This window comes from Cervus elaphus, chromosome 22 (assembly GCF_910594005.1).
Source record: "Cervus elaphus chromosome 22, mCerEla1.1, whole genome shotgun sequence".
In the NCBI taxonomy this organism is placed as follows: domain Eukaryota; kingdom Metazoa; phylum Chordata; class Mammalia; order Artiodactyla; family Cervidae; genus Cervus; species Cervus elaphus.
Genome location: NC_057836.1, coordinates 17,659,872 through 17,682,204, shown reverse-complemented (window position 1 = coordinate 17,682,204; position 22,333 = coordinate 17,659,872). Strand labels below are relative to the sequence as shown.

The following is a 22,333-nucleotide window of genomic DNA, read 5'->3' as shown; positions in this document are numbered from 1 at the left end:
AGACATGGATTCAACCCCTGGGTCAGGAAGATACCCTTGAGAAGGAAATGGCAACTCACTCCAGTATTCTTGCCTGGGAAATCTCATGGACAGAGAACCCCATGGAGCCTCCATGGGGTCACAACAAGTTGGACACAACTGAATGACTGAACACCAGCAAGACAGTAAAAGAAGCAACAGTAGAGTGAAAAGGCACCTAGCAGCAAATCATATAAGGGATTAATTTGAAAAATATATAAAAATCCTACAGCTCAAGAGCAAAACAAAAGCAACAACAGCAAAAGCTCTAATAAACTGATTTAAAAAATTGGTCAGGGACTAGCCATTTCTCCAAAGAAGACGTATGGATAGCTAACAGGTATATGAAAATATACTGACATCTCTAATCATTAGAGAAATGTAAATGAAAACCACAATGAGATGTCATCTTACACCTGTCAAAATGGCAATAATTTTAAAAAAGACAAATGCTGGCAATCTTGTGGAGAAACTCAAACTCTTCTGAATATTTATCCACATTAAATGTGTATATTGCATCTCAAATCTATGAACAAAAAAATCTGTATAATTTATAGTGATTTGCCTTTTCACTCTGGTATTAAGTTTTTTCTCTCTGCTCTTGATTAGTATTGCTCAGTGTTGATCAATTTTCAGTGAGGCATGTTTGAACGGCTTTCCTCTATTGTCTTTGTCTGGTGCTCACTTTCTTTTTTAGATTAACTTTTATTTTTTTTCTTTATTAATTCCAATCTTGTACATCCTTTAGGCTTTATTTCTCATCTCCTAGCTTCTTAAATGAAAGCTTACATTTTTTCATTTTCCATCTTTCCTCTTTTCTAAACCTAGGGTATAAATTTCCCTTAGATACTACTTTAGTTGCATTGGAAGAATTTAGTTACAGCATATGTTTGTTACTATTATTTCACAATATTTTCAAGTTTGAAAGTTATTTCCAGACCCAGGAATTCTTTGGAAGAATATTTCTTAATTTTCCCAGTAAGGATGGCTAAGTATATTTTCTTATTAATACTTAATTTCACTCTGGTCAAAGTCAATATTCTGTATATATTCAATTCTCTGAAGGTTTTTGTTCTATCATATGATCATCAAAACATCTACTTCTGCTTTATTGACTATGTGGATCACAACAAACTGTGGAAAATTCTTCAAGAGATGGGAATACCAGACCACCTGACCTGCTTCTTGAGAAATCTGTATGCCAGTCAGAAAGCAACAGTTAGAACTGGACATGGAACAACAGACTGGTTCAAAATAGGGAAAGGAGTAAGTCAAGGCTATATATTGTCACCCTGCTTATTGGAGAAGCTGCTGAACTAACATAAGACCTGAGAGTGATGGCCTGGTTGTGAGTTGAATCCACCCAGTCCCTGACTGATGGCTCTGCAATGTCCAGTGCTCTGATCTACAGTCACGCTTGCAGTCTTCTTAGTTCTAGGCTCTGCTTGGGGATGGAAAGATACAGAGGACTTCTCCCAGGGCAGCTCACATAGCTATTCACCATTGGGAAGTAATGAAATAAATGACGTATGATGAAAGAAATAAAGTATACCCTCCAAGAAGCTCTGTGAACTCCAGAAAAACACAGATAAACAATCCAATTCAGAAAAAGAATATGTGAGCAAAATAAGATTAAAATTTGTTTATTATCATTATTGTTATTGTTTTTAATTTTTGGCTTTACTGGGTCTTTGTTGCTGCACATGGGCTTTCCCTAGTTGTGGTAAGCAGGCACTGCTCTTCTTTGTGGACAGCAGGTTTCTCTATGCGGGGGCTTCTCTTGTTACGGAGCACAGGCTCTAGGAGCTCAGGCTTCAGTAATCGCAGAATGCCGGCTCCTATTTGTGGTTTGCAGGTCCTAGAGCACGGGCTCAGCATTTGTTGTACATGGGCTCTGAGTTGCTCCACAGAATAAATTCAGGTTTGTTTTTTTTTTTTTTGAGAGACTGAAATCATAAAAAAGGAAGCAAACAGGGAGTTTATGTTGGTTTAGTGGTTAGGATTTGATGCTTTCACTGCTGTGCCTGGATTCAATCCTGGTCAGAGAACTGAGATCCCTGAAGCTGTGCAATGAGGCAGAAAAAGAGAAGGATCAAACAGAAATTCTTTTTAAGATTACAATGAATGAAATGCAACAAAAGGGAAAATGCTACAGAGAGCATCAGCAACAGCAGAAGAATCTTTGAGGCAGAAGACTCAAAGAAAATTGAAATTACCCAGCCAGAGGACAAAGAAGAAAAAAGAATGAAAAAAGTGTGAAAGGACTGGTGTGCACAATGGGATAATATTAACAGAAACAACCTGCAACATTATTGGGATCCCAGAAGGAGAAGAGAGGGAGAAAGGGACAGAGGCTGTACCAAAAGAAATAATACCAGGTAAGTTCCACATCTGGTAAGATGTAGACATTCAAGCTCCTGTAGCTAATAGGCCACTCCTCAGAGTTCATTCAAAATGATTGTCTCCAAGACACATTGTTTGTAATCAACAAAAAGGAGAATTTTAAAAACATCAAGATAAAAGCAAATGCTCACAAAAAAGAAATTCCCTGAAGAACGTTAAGAATATCAGCGGACTTCTCAGAAGAAAGCTGACAAGCCAAGAGAGAAAGGGATGATATATTCAAACTGATGAAAGAAAAAGCCTGCAAACCAAAATACTTTACTCAGAAAGGTTGTCTTTCAGAAATGAAGATGAGTTAAAGACTTTCTCCAAAAAATAACAGTTGAGGGAGTTCACAGAGTTTTGTCTTACAAGATTGCTGAGGGGAGTTCTTCAAGGTAAATGAAGGATACTAATTATTATATTAAAGAAGTGAAAATATGCAACAGACATGTAAATCTAAATATGTAATGCAATTGAGAATATTCTAACACTGAATATGGTAGTGTGCTAACCAGTTAGCTCAAGTCTAAGGGAGGCATTAAAATAACTATGGAGAAAAATATTTTGTTAGTGATATACAATATAAAGAGAGAGAAATTCTGACACCAAAAACAGAAAGTATAGGAGAGGATCAAAAGGTAGAGCTTTTGTATGTGATTGAAATTGATTTATTATCAGTGTAATATAGACTAATGTGTCTGTAAGATGTTTTATGTGAGCCACATGGCAACAAAAATGTGAAAACCTACAGTAGATTCACAAAAAGTAGAGAGAGAAAAATCAAAGCACATCGTTATACAAAACTATCAGTTCACACTTCTGTTGTACAGAAAAGTCGAGTTATCGTGGTCTCTACAGCATCCTTCAGTATCAGTCCCAGAGGACCCTCCTTTCACAAAGTGAAAGACTAATTAGTCTGTTTGTTTTTATAAGCCAAAGAACTCTTTCTGCACCTCATCTCCTTCCTTATGTCATATAGATGGTGCAGCTGTACTTTTTTAATTGCATATTTTCTTCTTGTGATGTTCCTGTGTGGTTTTAAATGAAAAACTGCCAAAAGATAAATCATCCAAATACCCTGTCTCCTCTGTTGGGTCTGATTAAGACTTAGTAAAAAGGCACATGTGCGTGTGTTGTGGTTTGTCTTGTGTATCCTTAGAGATAGAGATTTGCAGAGTTCATTGTGATGTATCTGGTGGTGATATGCACCTTCTTTTTGAAAATCAAATTTTGGCCTGTTAATTGCTGAAAACATTTGCTTTTAAAACAAAAATGTCAATTAGCTAAATGATGTCCTCAAAAATAGTTCTTTATATTTAAGATAATTTCTCTTAAATATCTAGCATAGTGCCATTCAACCATTTAACAAACCTTAGATGAGCATCTATTAACTTATAGAGAGTGGAAATACAGAGCTTATACTAAGGTACAGGCCTCACTCCAATCCTGGGCCTTGGCAGGGCCTCAGCAGATGCCTGCAGCCTGCAGGAGTCTTGGGTAGCATGCCCAGATGGGGAAGGATTCGATGATAAGGAAAAGAGAATCTATTCACAGACTTCAAGAGTTAAAGGAGGAACACATCTTGCTGTATTTCCAGTGTTCTTAGGCTGGTCCTCAGATAGGACTTAGCTGCACCAAAGCTCCATGTGCAATAGAGTATCAGGTCACAACTGAGCAACCACTCAGCCTTTGAGCTCTGAGTGCCATTCCAAGTGGCACTAATCTTGAATTTAAGTGGTTTAAGAATGACCACCCACAAGAACTCAATAGCTCTGGAGTTGGCAATTACATCAACTCTGAACAGAGATGGATTAATCATGAAGCTAACAAAGCTTCACCTTCACAACCTGTCCTTACACCAGCCCCTTCCAAGTCCTATGAGGGGAGCCCTAGGGCTGTGCTCACAAGAATACAGGCTTTGAATGTGCCATTTTCTTGAATTGGGGGGAATAATCGGCAAAATTATTGCTTAACCAAAGGTGAGCTAGTTAATTATCTGCATGGAGCACTAAATCCAGGAATCAGATTTGTTCAGGAAATGAAGAAAAAACTTAGGGGGCTTAGAAATACATGAGGCCTTTTCATTAGTACAGGATTGGTGGAAGGTAAAAACAGGATCAAAGATGATGGATTGGTTAACTCAGAGGAAAGAAGAGCTGCTTAAAGATGAAGGTCAAGATGCTAAGAGAGAAATTCGGGAAACTGAGCCCGACTGTCAGCACAGAGTGAAGTAAAGTGAACAGGAGATGCACCGGGGCGGGTGCTGTTAGACAGGATTTAGATCTGGTTGTTAGTCAGTCAGAAATGGTGATGGAGAAACAACCGAGCTCAACAGAGGAAGCAAGGTGAGCTCAGAGGGAGTAGCTTAAGATGAAGACACAGAAGGAAGAGGCGATCTAGGAAAGGACCTGCTTCATGTGACAGATTCTGTCTTCAAGTCTTCTTTCTCCTTTGTATCCATTAGAAGAGACTCTTCTGCTGCTGGAAAAAGTGACCCCCAAATCTCAGTGGCAACACAAACACATACACACATACATATACACACACATACAGAAATGAATGCATACTTACCTACTCATATGCAGACACACACACACACACACACACACACACACACATATACTCATCACAACCTACAGATGTCTGTGGTCTGTGAGGCTCTTGCACGTGCACCATCTGGAACACGCAGCTTCTGGGGCAGGAAAAAGAGAGAGACTAGAAAGTCACACTTGGACTTTTCCTGCCTTCACTCAGAAGTGACACAGGTGACACCACCCATGTTTCATTGCCCAGAATGAGTCACTGGGGAGTAGAAATACAGTTGTTTGATGAGTATTACTGTCTATCCACATCCTTTAGTGGAACTCTTGAGAGCAGTGCTGTCAGTTTTTTCTCACCTTGGAGAACCTTCTGAGGTACAGCTCTGTGCAGAGATTGAACGTGATCTGACCCTCCCGGAGTGGGATTTGAAGGCATTTTCTATCTGGCTCCTTTAGCTGCTGTGTCTCTGACTCCTTACTCCACTGCAGCTTGTTCAAATGGGATTAATCATATTTGTGTCTCCCCTGCTCCCACCTCCCTCCCCCACTCAGTATCACTAACTGCAGGGTGATTGTCAGCATTTGTTCATGCATTCATTTCTTATCTGATATTTGTTAAGCTCTTTCTATGTGTCTTTACTTGACCTTATGGAGATGTTGAAGAACAAGACACAATACTTGCTGTCAAGAAACACCACTTTAGAGACAAAAAGAAAGTTTTTACAGATTAAACAGACATAGCAGTAATTCTGAACTGGAGGAATTAGAAAGAGTTCACAGAGGTGATAACTCTGTGCACTTAAAAACAAAGGAAGTTATACATATTTTCTTTCCGTAGTGGGCTTGAAAATGTGTCCTCTAGATTCAAACATGCATAAATGTAATAATCACTATTTTTATGACTGATTTCATCTTGTGCAGTAGCAAGGGGTGTTTACATGGACTGAAAGTTCCATGAAGTTAACACAGACTCTCCCAATTAATATTTGTCCCCCAAGTTAGCTCGGGTTTACTTTAATAATTATCTTGTCAACTCTAGTTCAAGCTGCCTGTTAAGACTGATTTTCCTCAATTTCAGGAAGCATCTTCTTGTTTCTCCTCCTACAGATGGTGTCTGGGGTGGGAGGCTGTCTTCTTTTCCAACAGCAGCAGGGAAGGGCCCTGGGTCTGCATGCTGTCCACTTAGAATCTGCTTGTCTTTGATTTAGTAGCTTTGATCTGCTCTGGTCTCTGGGTATTTGATGTTGCACTGTGGAGGAATGAATGAGGCCAATTCAGCACCATACTCTTTGTTCGATGTTGCCAGTTATAGACTGTAAAGGGTTGAGCAGAGATGATGGGTTGGACCTCAGTCAGCTCATGACTAGCTCATGACCAAGCTCATCACATGCCCTTGCGATGAAGTGATCTTTAGTAAACAAGCCTTTACAAATTTTGGTCCCATCCATGCAAGGAATACAGATGGTGAGGTGGGTCTCCAATGCTTAGGTGTAACAGCTCAATTAATTGTTTCCTTTTAAAGTCGTATAGTTCTTTTTTAATTCAAAAATATTTTTTATATTAGTCACTCTGATTAGTCCTGAAAATGTCCCTCTACCAAGGATATTTAATTATTAACTTTCCTAGCAAAGAGGTTACTGAACCTCTGAAACCTCCATATTTTCATGGTGATTTGGGGATAATAATGCTACATATTGTATAGCTTTACAATCCATAAGACTGAATAAACAGTTAGTCTAAGTTAAAGAACAGGATTCTTCCTGCTCTTTACTTCTGTACTTCTAATTCAATACGGAAGTTGTTAAACTAAATTTTTTTATAACAAAATTTCTTCCTGTTACAGTTATGTGTGGTTTGAACTGAAAATATGCCAAATGATAAATATATAAACATTTGGGCCGCTTGGCAATATCTGATTAAGACCAGAACAGGAGGCTTCATGGTGTTCATCTGTCAATGTGCTGAGGTTTGTCTTCTTTATCTTCAGATATAAAACATGCAGTGTTTATATGTGTTTAGAACTGGCTCTCTCTTAGCACTGCTAAGAGAGCTGCTGCTCTTGGAATGGGGCTAGGATTGTTTCTGGTGTTGCAATTTACTGCATTCATTGCAGAAAAGTGTAGGAGTGAACCATACATAGCTTATACCATTTAATTGTATTGAAATATCTTTACAATTGACATAACTTCATTGTGCTGTTAAGTCCTCACACCAAGTTAAATTATTTCTCAAAATATTTCTTTTGATTGAAATGATTTGCATAAAATACCAGGCTGACATTCATTCATTCAGGTATACAAAAGACATCATTTAGGATTTTTAATTATCAAGCACTGGGGATAAGGAGATAAATTAGACACGGAACTTTTTCCAAGTCTGTATGAATTTATAAAGTAAAATTAACAAGTAAACAACTTAATTAATGAGGTTCACAGTTGGTAAGGTCGAGGTTCATGAGCAGTAGAACCTCTCTCTGGGGCACAGAGAGAAGGGGTGATGGCGGAAGACTCACAACTCTGGCACCAATCACCATCACAGCATGTGGTTCCTGGGAGAGTTCTGACAGCACCAGTCAAGGCTCCAGGTAACAGAATTTAATTCCTTTTCTAGAGTGCTGTGATTCCTGGGATGGGATGGGGAGAGGGGCTCTAATATTGCTTCTCCACCACTACTGTGGACTACTGTTGACTAGTGGTTATAACTCTTACTAATGCCAACTCTTTTAATTCTAACCAGAACTCTGTCATCTAGACACAAGTATAACCCTTCTTTTATAGATGGAACCACTACATAGAGAGTGTAAGGACCCTGTTCAAGATCACACACATGGTATGTGGCTGAACTCCGAGTCAGGACAAGGCAAATTGGCTCCTTAGCTTGTTCTCCTGACCCCTGAAGTTCATTGTGGACAAAGTTGGTTGGTGTCTTCCCTAAAGCTTTCCTCCTTCAAATCTTGGATGAGATTGGACACTGAGATTTCCTTATGTGTCAGAGAAGATGAACCATCATCAGAGGGTGAGTTGGTCCATGTTGACCTGCATCCCCAGCTCTGGGGTAGAGGATGCTGCCTGGGCACAGCCTACCAGCCCTGGATTAGCCCCTCCTTCCTGCCCACTCCATCCTTATAACAGGGTATGGAGTCCCTAACAGTATGTTACCTGCGAAATCTCAATCCCGAGGTGAGACCATGTGTACCTGGTTCACTAAATGCATCCCTGTGTCATCCTGTGGGAGGAATGACTGGACTTCAGGAAGCACATCCTATGTTCTAGGTGTTTGTCTGGTCGTTTCTGGTGATGCTGCAGAGTACATAACTGGGTAAAGAATGATGACTCTGGGACCCAGGGGGAGTAGAACATTGACTCTAGTGACTGAGCAGATCCTGTTCCTACTCCAGCACCCGAGTTTATATTCTGGTTCTGATATTTGTAATCAGTTATTGCTACTGTTTTAAGCATCCAGAGGAGATGGGGTTCATGTACAGATTGAGGCTTGGAAGTCAGAGGAACACAGGGCAAATAAGTGACTATTGTAAAATAATAGGTTAATATTAGCATATTTAGAGGGAGAAAAGCATATGTTCAGTTGACTTTTCTCCCTTTTAATTTACCTGAGTCTCAAGGACAGAGAAGCTAAGTCTGCTGACTGGGATGAGGGGTTCTTCCGGTGGGGATGTGGCAGGGCTGTGGACTGGTCCACAGCTGCCCTCAGTGTTGGCCCCACTGGGACCTTCGGGCGTGGGTGGGTGTGAACCCATCTCTGAGCTCCAGTGGGGACTCTGGGGCATTTGTGTCACAGGTGGGTCCTTCCCACATTTGTGCTGAAGTGATGAGAGTCGGGGTGAAGGGGCCTCAGAGTGGGTTTGTGTGGACCACAGAGGAGCGTCATGGGAATCTTGAGCCTGAGGGAGTATGAGGAATGAGGGCAGTATGTTAGTGACCTTGAATTTCAGTGGGGGAGCTCTGTCTTGCATCACTTATGGCCCTATTCAGTCTCTATACTTATCCCTGGGTTACTTTCTGGAGAGCATCTGGGAGCTTCTCTGATCAGTGGAAACAGAACAAGGCAGCAGTGGCCACACTGGACATCAGTCCCTTCTGCTTGGCTCTGTGCCCTCAATCCACCTTAATTCCACTCTTGCTGCCACCTTCCCTCTTAAACTCAGAATAAATGAATCCTTCTTCTCTTTTCTGCTTCACTCACGTCTTCTTTGCCCCTTGCAAGCAGCCACTGTGTTGCAGAATACTTTTTATTTATCCTTCTGTCTGGGGGCAGTTGCCTTAAATTATATTTTACATCTTCTTTAGTTATGGCTTATAATACAAGGGTGTTCTGAATCCTATAAAACCAAACTCTCAATATGCAAAGAGGGACAATGTGAAGTTTAGAAAACCTAAATCTTTCTAAGTTATATATTTTCTTCTCTTAGATTCCCCAAAGCCTATCTTGGCAGGCTAGGGTTGAATGATAACTCCTACTGTCTGTTTGTTTCCTGTAACAGCAATCTCTTTCTCTCCTGAAGCATCATTTGTTGGTTAGCTAAGAGGGATATTTCACACAAAATTAATGCAATAAAGGGAAAGGGAATTAGCATGTCTGAAAATCCCTTATAGGGCTTCCCAGGTGGCTCAGCAATAAAACCCCCCCCCCTGCCAATGCAGGAGACGCAGATGTGGGTTTGATGCCTGGGTCAAGAAGATCCCCTCAAGAAGGACATGGCAACCCACTCCAGTATTCTTGCCTAGGAAACCCTATGGACAGAGGAGCCTGGCAGGTTACAGTCCAGGGGTCACAAAGAGTAGGACACAACTGAGCACACATGCACCTTCTCCAAGACCCAGTCTCCAGATCATTCTGAGCAGAGAAGAAAGACCTGCAGTCTCATCCACTCAACCTAATGGTTCCTCCCCACCCTCTCCATGGTCACCTCTGAATTCCTGCCATCCTTGTCCTCATTTTCTGTTGGCCCGAGAAATATTCTTGTATTTGAAGCCTTCTTGTAGTACTCTGCTTGACCTTGAGCTCAGTGCTGGGGAAGGTCAATGCTTGATACCACTAAAATTATTGTTCATGGTCCAATGAGTTCCACAACCTGATCCTGCAAGATCTTACAGTCCTTGGGGATTGGCCAGGGTAATCAGAGGAAAGAATGGTACTCATGGTTTTTGATGTGAGTTTTCTACTCCAGCCGCAGTCAGAGAGCCCAGCTCTCAGGACCACGGAAGCAGGAGGTCAAAGGACCGTGTTGTTCATATAAGGAGATGTTGAAGATTCTGAAGCTCATTGGTGTTTGAGCTTCAGAAAGTGGCAGATGCAGCCTCCGATAGTGCCTGAAATGGTGAAAGGTGTCTCTATTGGCTCTCAGGAGGGAGGATGTAGGGGACGGTCTATATAAACCCCGGTCGGCACCCTGACGCCTCCTCACAGGCTGATCCTGCAGCTGGGACTGTGATCTTGAGGACGTGGGGTCAGGATGGCTCGGAGCCAACACCTCTCCCTCCAGGGACTCTTTGTCCTCCTTCTCGGCACCATGGTGGGTGGTCAAGGTAAGAGCTGCCCCTCTGTCCTGGGTCCACAGCAGGGAGTGGATGCCTTGGTGAAGGGAAAGGCATCTGGGGTTCTGGAGCCGAGCCTCAGTGTTTTTGACCAAAAAGGAGCCACGCTGACTGTGAATACTGGCCCCTCTCCTGTGGGGAGTCCACTGGTCATAGCGGCAGATTTTACAGAGCAGTGAGGTTTGGTCTGGACCGAGCTGTGTCGCCCTGAGTCCCCTCCACTGTCTCCCTTGTTCTCAGGGAGCTTCTAGGAGTCCCAGTGGCTCCCAGTGTGTGGAAGGTCCAGCGACTGAGCTCAGCTGGGACTCTGGGCTGTTCCCACACGCTCCATGTGCCTGGTGTGTGAGCACTGCCCCTGGGTCCCCGTGTTTCCAGTGTCTATGCTCCTGTAGGCTCTGTGATTGTGTGTGTGTGTGTGAGCAGGTGAGTGAGGAGTGTGTGAGGGTGTGAGGAGTGTGTGAGGTTGTGTGTGTGTGTGATTGTGAGGCATGTGTTAGGAGTTTGTGTGTGTGTGAGGGTGTGTGAGGAGTGTGTGAGGGTGTGTGTGTGTGGAGTGTGTGTGAGAGTGTGTGTGTGTAAGGAGTGAGTGAGGAGTTTGTGTGTATGTGTGTGTGTGAGTGTGTGTGATGAGTATGTGGATCCTGTCTTTGTGAGAGGAACAGGCCTGCTGAGCAGAGACTGAGTCCACTGGTCTGTGAGGCACACCGGGTCCCACAGGGCTGGGTGTCATGGCCGCTGCATGTAACCAGATCAGAGATAATGGCGCACCTGCCTGCCTCTCTCTGGCTCCTCTCCCCCATCCCCCGGGCTCTCCTCTGCTTGTTGCCCTGTCTGCCCAGCACTGGGCTCTGTGAGAGGTTCTGCCTGCTGGCCTCACCTGTCCCCACCAGGTGTCCATTACGGAGCAGAGAAGCCCACAGCCAGGAGAGGAGACCTCTTGTCTGTAGAGATCAGCTGATGTGCAGCCCCAGGTGTATAAATTTCCTAGTCTCTGCCCTGGACCCTGTGACATTTCCTGATGTGATGAGGGCCTGGGATGGTCCTTTCCCCTCCCAGGATCTGATGTGACTCTATAGGGAGCACTTTCCGCCTCGTACTCTCTCCTGTTCCACCCTGGAGCTGGTTTCCCCTGAGTGAGAGGACGGCAGGCCTCTGGGCTGGGGCTGCAGAGAATCTGGTCTCCAGCCTGGTGGAGGCAGCCTTCTCAGATGTGGGTGCTGGTCTGGCTGAGACTCAGTGCAGCCCCGTCTCCTCTCAGAGCTCACTGTCGCCCCCTAGACCTCAGCCTCCAGTCCACAGCTCTCCTCGGGAAGTCCCCTCCCTCCTTATCTCTGCTCCTTGAGTGCTGGGCAGATGCTGATGAAGCATCTCCTTCTGAGGGCTTGGAGGTCAGAAGTGGGTTTTGGTCGCACAAGAGGGAGATGATGGATGTTTTGATGCATGGCCCCCCTCCTCTTGTAAGGAAAATTGTAGGAAATTTCATCAGTTGTTTTTTAAGAAGCAAGAATATTTCACCAAAGCAAGCATTATTTTCATTTTCTTTGAAACAACACCATTCAGAGTTATCCTATAGCATTATATTCTTCTATTTCATGCTACAGTAGACTTGCTCTTGTGAAATAACAGTGTTGGCCTTTCTGAGCACCTGATGATTTCTCACATGTTACAGGAATCTCCACCTTGAAATTCATGATGGGCATTGGCATAAAACTATCTCTCAAATGCAATTGATGCCGTTAGACATAAAAACGTAGATCCTCAGGATTAGATAATTTGGCATATATTGTTCTGTATCCTGTTTTTACAATCCAAAATATATTTTGGGCATTTTTCTATATCATTAACTATTCTTTTACACACTAAAGCATTTTATTATAAAATTAAAAAATACAGGCTATCACAGGGATAGTACTAAATTTTTTAACTGCCTCCAGTTATTTCACTATATGCAGAAATGCAACATGCTCACCTGACCATCTGTATTGAGCATTTAGTTGTTTTCAACATTTTTTCCTATTATGAAAAACGTTACTCTGAACTTCCTTGTGTTTAAATGTAGGACCATCCATGATTGCTTCTCTTAATCATATTCTGAAGGTGAGGTTTCCAAGAATTCCCTGGTGGTCTAGTAACTAAGACTCCATGCTCCCAGTGCAGGGTTCCAGATTAGATCCCTGGTCAGGAAACTAGATTCCACATGTGGCAAATGAGAGTTCGAATGCTGCAGCTAAACATCCTGCATATGGCAACTAAGACCTGGACAGTCAAATAAATAGATAAATAAACAAATATTTAAATGATGGAAAAGAAAAGCAGAGTTGCTGCTTTATAGGCTGAGTACCTCTAAGGCTTAAAGGCTTTGTACCTTTAAGGTTTTTGGTACATGGAGATTAATGCTTGCCAGAAATAGCTGCACTGAACTTTAGTTCTACAAATGGTGAATGAGAATGTTATTTTCCACATAGCTTCACCAACTTTGTCTTCTTATGAGTTTCTAAAATCTTAGCCAGTTTGGTAGGCAAATACTGGCATATATTAGCTAATTTAATCCTTCGTTTGTGAATTACTTTGCTCATTACATTTGTCCTTTTTACCTTGTGATATCTATCATTTTTGTCATGATTTGTGTTGAAGCTCTTTATACTACTACTATCCTCTACTGCAACAACCTACAGTGCATTTACTTATATGAACTCATTTGAGCACACAACAGTCCAACAGGGCAGGATATATTTTTTATCCACCGAACAGATCACTGAGGCAAAGCAAGGTCACTTGCCCAAGATGAGTCAGCTGTAAGAAATAGAGGTAAGACTTGAAACAAGCAGTTTGGGTGCAAGTCCCTGTCCTATTGAATTACATCATTTATAGACTGAAGATGCTTCCTTCAGTTTATTGTTTGATTTTTTTGGCCGTACCAAACCAGACCAGGAATCAAGCCTGTGTTACCTGCATTGAAAGTGCAGAATCCTAACTGTTGGACCACCAGGGAAGTCCCTCACGGAAGTTTCTAATAATATTAATTGCCTGTTAAAATTTCCCATTTTTGTTTCCACTTTCAGAGACTGGTCAAGCATGTTCTTCCCCACTTCAAGTTTAAATAAATTATTTTTATCTGTAATAATTTTATGAATATATTTAAATGTGTAAATACTAAATAATTGTGTCAGTTATTTTATATATGATATGGCATTCTACCTAATTTTATTTTTCCAATGTCATTCCTGAATTATTATTTTTCCTTTTCTTACTGATTTGAATGCCATAAATGTGCTAAATTATATAATTTCCATACCTTCTTTTTGGAATTTATTTAGACTTTCATTCCACAGATGTTTATTGATTTAAAGATGGGTTTGTGGGGCATTCAATCCATACCCTTTGCAATTGACCAGATGCTGAGGACCTAATGATGGTGAATAAAGCTCCCTGGCCCATATTAACTGATAGTCTAGTGAAGCTGGACACTAAAACTAGAAATTATAATAAACTCTGATAAGTGCCATCAGTGGGGACGCCAGCACTCATTTTTTTTCCAATGAGTTGGCTCTTCGAATCAAGTGGCCAAAGTATTGGAGCTTCAACTTCAGTATCAGTCCTTCCAATGAATATTCAGGGTTGATTTCCTTTAGGATTGACTGGTTCTATTTCCTGACAGTCCAAGGCACTCTTAAGAGTCTTCTCCAACACCACAGTTCAAAAGCATAAATTCTTTGGTGCTAATAATTCCCAGGTGGTGCTAGTGTTAAAGGACCCACCTGCCAATGCAGGAGACATAAGACATGCAATTTTGATCCCTGGGTTGGGAAGATCCCCTGGAGAAGGAAATGACAATCCACTCCAGTATTCTTGCCTGGGGAATCCCGTGGATAGAGAAACCTGTGGTCCATAGAGTCACAAAGAGTTGGACACTACTGAAATGACTTAGCACGCATGCACGCAGCTTTCTTTATGGTTCAACTCTCACATCCTTACATGACCACAGGAGAAAACACAGCTTTGACTATACGGACTTTTGTTGGCAAAGTGATGTCTCTGCTTTTTAATACACTGACTAGGTTTGTTATGGCTTTTCTTCCAAGGAGCAAGTGTCTTTTAATTTTGTGGCTGCAGTCATTGTCCACAGGGATGTTGGAGCCAAAGAAAATAAAATCTGTCACTACTTCCACTTTTTCCCCATTGAATTTAGTTCAGATGACCATTTCAAGTATTAAAAGCTGAGAAATATATTTCAAGCTCCCATTACTATTATTCTTGTCATTTTTCCCTTGCATTTGCAAAAGTTTTTGTCTCTATATATAGGTTTTTTTAAATCTATTTCCAGCTTTATTGGAAGGTAATCACCATATAATAGGATATAAGTGAAAGGTGTACAGTATGATGACTTGAAATACATATATATATATTCTCCAATGAAGACATACAGGTGGCCAAAAAGCACATGAAAAGATGTTGAGTATCACTAATTATCAGAGAAATGCAAATCAAAAGTACAATGAGGCATCACCTCACACCAGTCAAAATTGGCCATCATCAAAAATTCTATAAATGATAAATGCTGGGGATGGTGTGGACAAAAGGGACTCAACCAAGAGCAGACTCATTGAAAATGATGCTGGGAACCTTTGAAGGCAAGAGGAGAAGGGGGTGGCAGAGGAGGAGATGGTTAGACAGCATCACCGACTTGGTAAACATGAATTTGAGCAAGCTTCAGGAAATAGTGGAGGACAGGTGAGCCTGGAGTGTGTCAGTCCATTAATTCACAAAGAGTTAGAAAAAAAAAAAAAAAGAGTTAGACATGGCTTAGCAACTGAACAACAATAAATAACTGATTCACTTTCCTATACAGAGGAAATACAACATTGTAAAGCAAATATACTCCAATAAAAATTAATTTTTAAAAGATACAAATAAACTTATTTACAAAACAGAAGCAGACTAACAGATATCCAAAACAACGTATGGTTACACAAGGGGAAGTGTTGAGAGTTGGGGAGAGGGATAAATCAGGAATTTGAAATTAACACAAACACACCTCACTATATATATGATAGATAATCAACAAGGACCTACTGTATAGCACAGGGAAGTCTAACCAGTATTCTGTGATAAGCTATAAGAGAAAAGAATCTAAAAAAGAATGACTATATGTATTGAAATATATAACCAAGCCACTTTACTGTATGCCTGAAACAAACACAACATTGTAAATCAATTATGCTCCAAAAATTAAAGTATTAAAAAAGAAATACATATATATATTGAAACTATTAACATAATTAAGTTAGTTAACACATTTATCACATCACATAGTTATTGTGTGTATGTTATGAGAACTTTTAAGGTTGACTTTATTAGCAATGATCAAATATACAATCCAGTATTGTCAACTAAGATCATGACAACTGGTTCCATCATTTTTTTTGGCAAAAAGATGGGGAAAAAGTGGAAACAGTGACAGATTTTATTTTCTTGGGCTCCAAAATCACCATAGATGGTGACTGAAGCTATGAAATCAAAAGATGTTTGCTCCTTGGAAGAAAAGCTATGGCAAATCTAGACAGCATATTAAAAAACAGAGGGATCACTACCAACAAAGGTCCCTATAATCAAACCTATGGCTTTCCCAGTAGTCATGTATGCTTGTGAGAACTGGACCATTAAGAAGGTTGAGTGCTGAAGAAGTGATGCTTTCAAACTGTGGTGCTGGAAAATACTCTTGAGAGTCCCTTGGACAGCGAGGAGATAAAATCTGTCAATCCTAAAGGATATCAACCCTGAATATTCATTGGAAAACTGATGCCGAAGCTCCAATACTTTGGCCACCTGGTATGAAGAGCCAATTCATTGGAAAAGACCCAGATGTTGGGAAAGACTGAGGGCAGGAGAAGAAAGGAGTGACAGAGGATGAGATAGTTGGATGGCATCACCAACTCAATGGACATGAGTTTGAGCAAACTCCAGGAAATAGTGAAGGACAGGGAAGCCTGATGTGCTGAAGTTCATGGGGTTGCAGACAGTAGGACATGACTTCATGACTAAACAACAATTGTCAACTACAGTCACATGTACATTCCATCCCCAGGGCTTATCTATGTTCTAAGTAGAAGTTTGTACCACCATCATCCTTTCCTCCCACTCCCACCCCTACCCAGGCAACCACCAATTTACTCTCCTTATCTATGAATTTGTGTTTTTTTTTTAGATTTCACATATAAATGAGATCAAACAGTATTTGCTTTTCTCTGTCTTACTTCTTTCACTTAGCATAGTGCCTTCCTACACTAGTTATGTGTTGCTGTGCTACAAATTACTGCAAAACTTCGCATCTTAGCCCTCGTGATTAGAGTCCATGCTCAGCAACAAGAGAAGTCACCGGCATGAGAGGCTCATGCACCACAATGAAGAGTAGCCTCCACTCTCTATAACTAGAGAAAGTCTGTGAGTGGCAACAAAAACCCAGCACAGCCCAAAATAAATAAACAAAACAAAACAACAGCTTAAAGCAGCAAACATCTAGCACCTCATAATTTCCATGGGCTCGGAATCGGCAAGGATTACCAGGGTCCTCTGACTCGTGTTGTCTCACTGGTTCAATCGTCTGAAGGTTCAACGAGGGGTGGGTACCAATCAAACCCACCTGGTTGGCAGCATTCAGACTTTAGGAGACTGTTTAACTGAGAGCCTCAGTCTCTTGCTGGCTGCTGCCAAGAGGCCTCCTTTGGTTCCTTGTCATGAGGGTCTCTCCATACACAGCTCACAACGTAGCAGCTGGCTTCATTAGACCGAGAGAGAGAGTAAGATAGGTCACCAAAGGGAAACCAGAGTCATCTTGAAACCTAATCTCTTAAGTGACATCTCATCACTTTTGCCAAATTCCATTTGTTACATGCTAGATACATTCGAGTGTGAGGATTACACAAGGATGTGAACACCAGGTGACAGGGACAATCAGGACACTTTAGAGCTTGTTGCCCGAGCCCTCTGTTCCTAAGCTGGATGAGATGCTCCCTATGGACAGGGAAGGAGAGGGAGGATTCCTCCCTGGATCTCAGGCTATGAGCTGTAACTGAGATGGAGGAGCTGGGCCCTAGTAGCCTTGGGCACATCTACAGGGAAGGCAGTATTCAGAGTCTCTGGAGGCCTGTCCTCAGTGGTGTCCCTGGAGTGGGTTCTACGGGCTCATGAGAAACACCTGGTGCCTCCCTTCCTGCTCCAGGTTCAGTGATGGCACACTGGGAGCTTCGAGTTGGCCATGGTGGGAATATTTATATCATAAAAGTAAACAAATGCAGGGATTTTTTTTCCCCTCAGAGAGAAGATTTTTTTTTTTTTAATACTTACCAACACACTACTGCACTCTCTCTTAAAATCTCTCCTGTGTCCTGTGTCTGTGTCTGTCTTGCAGCTCTGGAGCTGAGGCTGAAGGATGGAGCCCACCGCTGTGAGGGGAGAGTAGAAGCGAAGTACAAAGGAGAATGGGGCACAGTGTATACTGAGTACTGGCTCACATCAGCTGTAGAAGAGGTGTGCAGACTACTGGAATGTGGAGTTGCCATTGATACTCCCAGAGGGTCTTATTTTGGACCAAGACTTGGCCCCATTTGGTTTTTGTATGATTCCTGTGAGAGTAGAGAGGTTGAATCAAGTTTGAAGCTCTATAATTGTGTTTATATGGATTTTAAAAACTATAATGACACCTTCTCTCATGACCAGGATGTTGGAGCAGTCTGCTCAGGTAAGGCCTGTCTGGTTTGGGAGGGGATTCCCAGCAGGAAACACCTTGGTCTCATTCACAGAATGACCATGGGGAAACCAGATCACATGCTTTAAAGGACCCTTGGGGGAAGACTCTGGTTACACTCGATTCTTAAAGCATTAGGTTCTCAAGGGGGTATAAGGGTTTGCTTGGCCCTGGACAGTAAAAACTCCAAACTTGTGGGCAGCTGGACCCTTCAGATCTCTGTGATGTATCATAAGAGGCAAGGAGGTGAGGTCAAATGTTACAAACAGGTACAACTGCTGGGTTATAATTTTATACAATGATGTGACAGATTAGTTTCATCATGATTATTTTTTATTCTATTGAGATGGCCATTCAGGTTTGGCCACAAGAGAGGACATAAGAGAGGGGCAGGCAAGCATAGTTTATTACGCTCTCTGGTCTTAGAGAAACAGAGTCACCAGAGGTATGAAGGGATCAGATCAGGGAGGCTGCACGGAGGCTGACTCAACAAAGCATGAGAAGCCAAAAGAGAGCGTGAAGACACATGGAGAAGTGACAACACCGGGATTCAGGGTGCAACACAAGGAAAAGGTATGAGGGGATTTCACTGGTGCATTTGAAGGTCCTAGGTCACAGTCAGGGCAAGAAGGAGGATTTGTGGCAGGGGCTAGTCTCATCACCTGGCCACCTCGGTGGGGAGCTCACATTCTGTTTGTGGGGCTGTTGAAGGAGAAGCAAAATATGAAGCTTGGAAATTAACAACACAGTAGCTGAAGCACATCAAGTGTAACAGTCAGTGAGGCTAATAGGATCTGAAGTGACTCATGAGAAGTGCTCAGTGCTAAGCGTATTGGACTATGCCAAGGTGGAGACAGTAAAGGTAGCAGTGAGACTAGGGTATGAGTAGGTGGTCACAGTTTCCAGTTGTTATTACAATGGTGGAAGATCTAGATGCTTTACACATTAATGCCATCAGACTAGGTGGACTAGAGGAAAAGTCAGATATCACAGTGAATTCCTAATGTAGGTAGTTGAGTCTTTAAAAATGGTCAGCCATCTGGTGGGTGAGACAGGGGGAGCCCTGAGAATATTTGCAGTACATTTCTAGCAGCTCATGGCTAATCAGCTCTTTTGGGGAAGATCACCGGAAAAGTGACTTTTCCAATCTCACCCTCAGCAGATCTTTGATGATACTAGTTGAGACCCCTAAGAAAAGAATTACTTTCATTTTAAGCTACTTTATTGAGGTATGACTGACATACAAAAAGCTGTATATATTTAATGTATACAACTTAGAACTTTGGGAGGTCAGTATATATCTGTGAAATCATTACCGTGATCTATGCAAAAACCTATTCATCACTGCAAATGTTTTCTTCTATTATTATCATTATTAAAAATAATTGGTTTCAAGGGGCATTTGAGTTTCAGATAGGGATTTTTTGTTTTAAGAAAATCTGTTTTCTGGCATTTCAAGTAACATTTCTATTGCCACCATGCCCTAATCATGGTTCCAACTGCAGATAAGCTTGTGTAAACACTACATGGTTTTCCAGCTTATTTAGATAAATCAGTATCTGAGTAAAAATGCAGTGTGTGATGCTGCAAGTTTATGTGACATTGGAGCTCCTAATGTTGCTGTTTTAAGAAAATCAGTGTCTCAATATTAATTTCAGTTAGGATGCACTTAAAAATTAACAGGGTGCTATGGCATTTTAACCTTGATTATAGTTTTTACTCCCTAACGCTGCTCTAATTTAGATTTTCACAGGTTTATGAACTCACTGCAGATGGTGATTGCAGCCATGAAATTAAAGATGCTTACTCCTTGGAAGGAAAGTTATGACCAACCTAGACAGCATATTAAAAAGCAGAGACATTACTTTGCCAACAAAAGTCCGTCTGGTCAAGGCTATGGTTTTTCCAGTGGTCATGTATGGATGTGAGAGTTGGACTGTGAAGAAAGCTGAACACCGAAAAATTGATGTTTCTGACCTGTGGTGTTGGAGAAGGCTCTTGAGAGTCCCTTGGACTGCAAGGAGATCCAACCAATCCATCCTAAAGGAGATCAGTCCTGGGTGTTCATTGGAAGGACTGATGCTGAAGCTGAAACTCCAATACTTTGGCCACCTCATGCGAAGAGTTGACTCTGGAAAAGACCCTGATGCTGGGAGGGATTGGGGGCAGGAGGAGAAGGGGATGACAGAGGATGAGATGGCTGGATGGCATCACCGATTGGATGGACATGAGTTTGAGTAAACTCCGGGAGTTGGTGATGGACAGGGAGGCCTGGCATGCTGCAATTCATGGGGTCGCAAAGAGTTGGACAGGACTGAGCGACTGAACTGAACTGAACTGATGAACTGTTCCAGTTTTTTTGTGCTAATCTCTGTCAGTTTCTTCCCTCTGGTCTAACCCTTCTATATTTTCAGAAACAAGTATTAGTGAAGGCAGGTCAAAGTGGTGACACAGAAGAAGTAAGAAGAGAGTAGCATGCCTGTTTCCATTCTCTAATTGAAACTGAAGTCTTGGAGTTTCTTCTCAATTTTAGGAAAGTGGGGTGAAAGATAATTTCACCCTCTTTATCAGATTGTTGAAAGTGAAGTATTGTGTTTAGGATAAATTCAGAGTAGAAATCATTTCTGTGCTCTGTGGAAGAGCTGACATTGGAGGACTGCAATTCTCTTAATGGGAAGTTTTTAAGAAACTTCAGATTTTTTTCAGTTTTTCAGATTTTCCATTTTTTGTGCTTTCAAATATTTGTAGTTGTACTTTCAAGGAAAGACATGGCAAGGACCTAACAGAAGTAAAAGAGATCAAAAAGAAGTGGCAGAAATACACAGAAGAACTACACAAAAAGGTCTTATTGACCCAGATAATGATGATGATGTGGTCACTCACCTAGAGCCAGATATCCTGGAGTCTGAAGTCAAGTGGGCCTTAGGAAGCATTAAGAAGAAAAAAGCTAGTGAAGATGATGGAATTCCAGCTGAGCTAGTTCAAATCCTAAAAGATAATGTGGTTAGAGTGCTGCACTCATTATGCTGGCAAATTTGGGAAACTCAGCAATGGAGTTCCACAGGACCGGAAAAGGTCAGTTTGTTTTCATTTCAATCCCAAAGATGGACAATGACAAAGAAAGTTTAAAGTTCCACACAACTGCACTCATTTCACATGCTAGCAAGGTAATGCTCAAAATCCTTCAAGCTAGGCTTCAACTGTACATGAACTGAGAACTTCCAGATGTACACACTGGATTTAGAAAAGGAAGAGGAACCAGAGATCAGATTGCCAACACCTGTTGGATCATAGAAAAAGCAAGAGAATTCCAGAAAAAAATCTACTTCTGCTTCATTGACTATGCTAAATCTTTTGACTGTGTGCATCACAACAAACTGTAGAAAATTCTTAAAAAGGTGGGAATACCAGACTACCTTACCTGTCAAGAAGCAACAGTTAGAATCAAACATGGAACAGTGGACTGGTTCAACACAAGAAAAGGAGTATGACAGGGCTGTATGTTGTCACCCTGCTTATTTAATTTATATGCTGAGTACATCATGCGAGATGCTGGACTGGATGAAGCACAAACTGGAATCAAGATTTTCAGGAGAAATATCAGCAACCTCAGATATGCAGATGTTATCACTCTAGTGACAGAAAGTGAAGAGGAACTAAAGAACCTCTTGATGAAGGTGAAAGGAGGGTGAGAAAGCTGACTTAAAACTTAACATTCAAAAACTAAGATCAGTCTATGGCCACACCACCCTGAACATGCCCGATATTGTTAAAAAACTAAGATCATGGCATCCAGTCCCATCACTTCATTGCAAATGTGCAGTGCTAAGTCTCTTCAGTTGTGTTCGACTCTGTGCAACCCTATGGACTGTAGCCTGCCAGGCTCCTCTGTTCATGGGATTTTCCAGGCAAGAATACTGAAGTGGGTTTCCATTTCCTCCTCCAGGGAATCTTCCCAGGATGGAAGGGAATTGAACCCATGTCTCTTATGTCTACCTGCACTGGTAGGAAGGTTCTTTACCACTAGCATCACTTGGGAAGCGAATATATGTGGGAGAAATGGAAACAGTGGCAGATTTTATTTTCTTGGG

The 22,333-nt window shown here is 41.7% G+C and overlaps 1 protein-coding gene across 1 annotated transcript in view; it reads left to right on the top strand.

The window, feature by feature from the left end:
- The window catches only part of LOC122679941, a 405,877-nt gene that overhangs the window by 226,433 nt on the left and 157,111 nt on the right, over positions 1-22,333 (top strand). Inside the window, 2 exon segments of the mRNA XM_043880800.1 lie at positions 3,158-3,168; positions 17,915-18,236. Coding sequence (XP_043736735.1) covers positions 3,158-3,168; positions 17,915-18,236 — 333 coding nt within the window.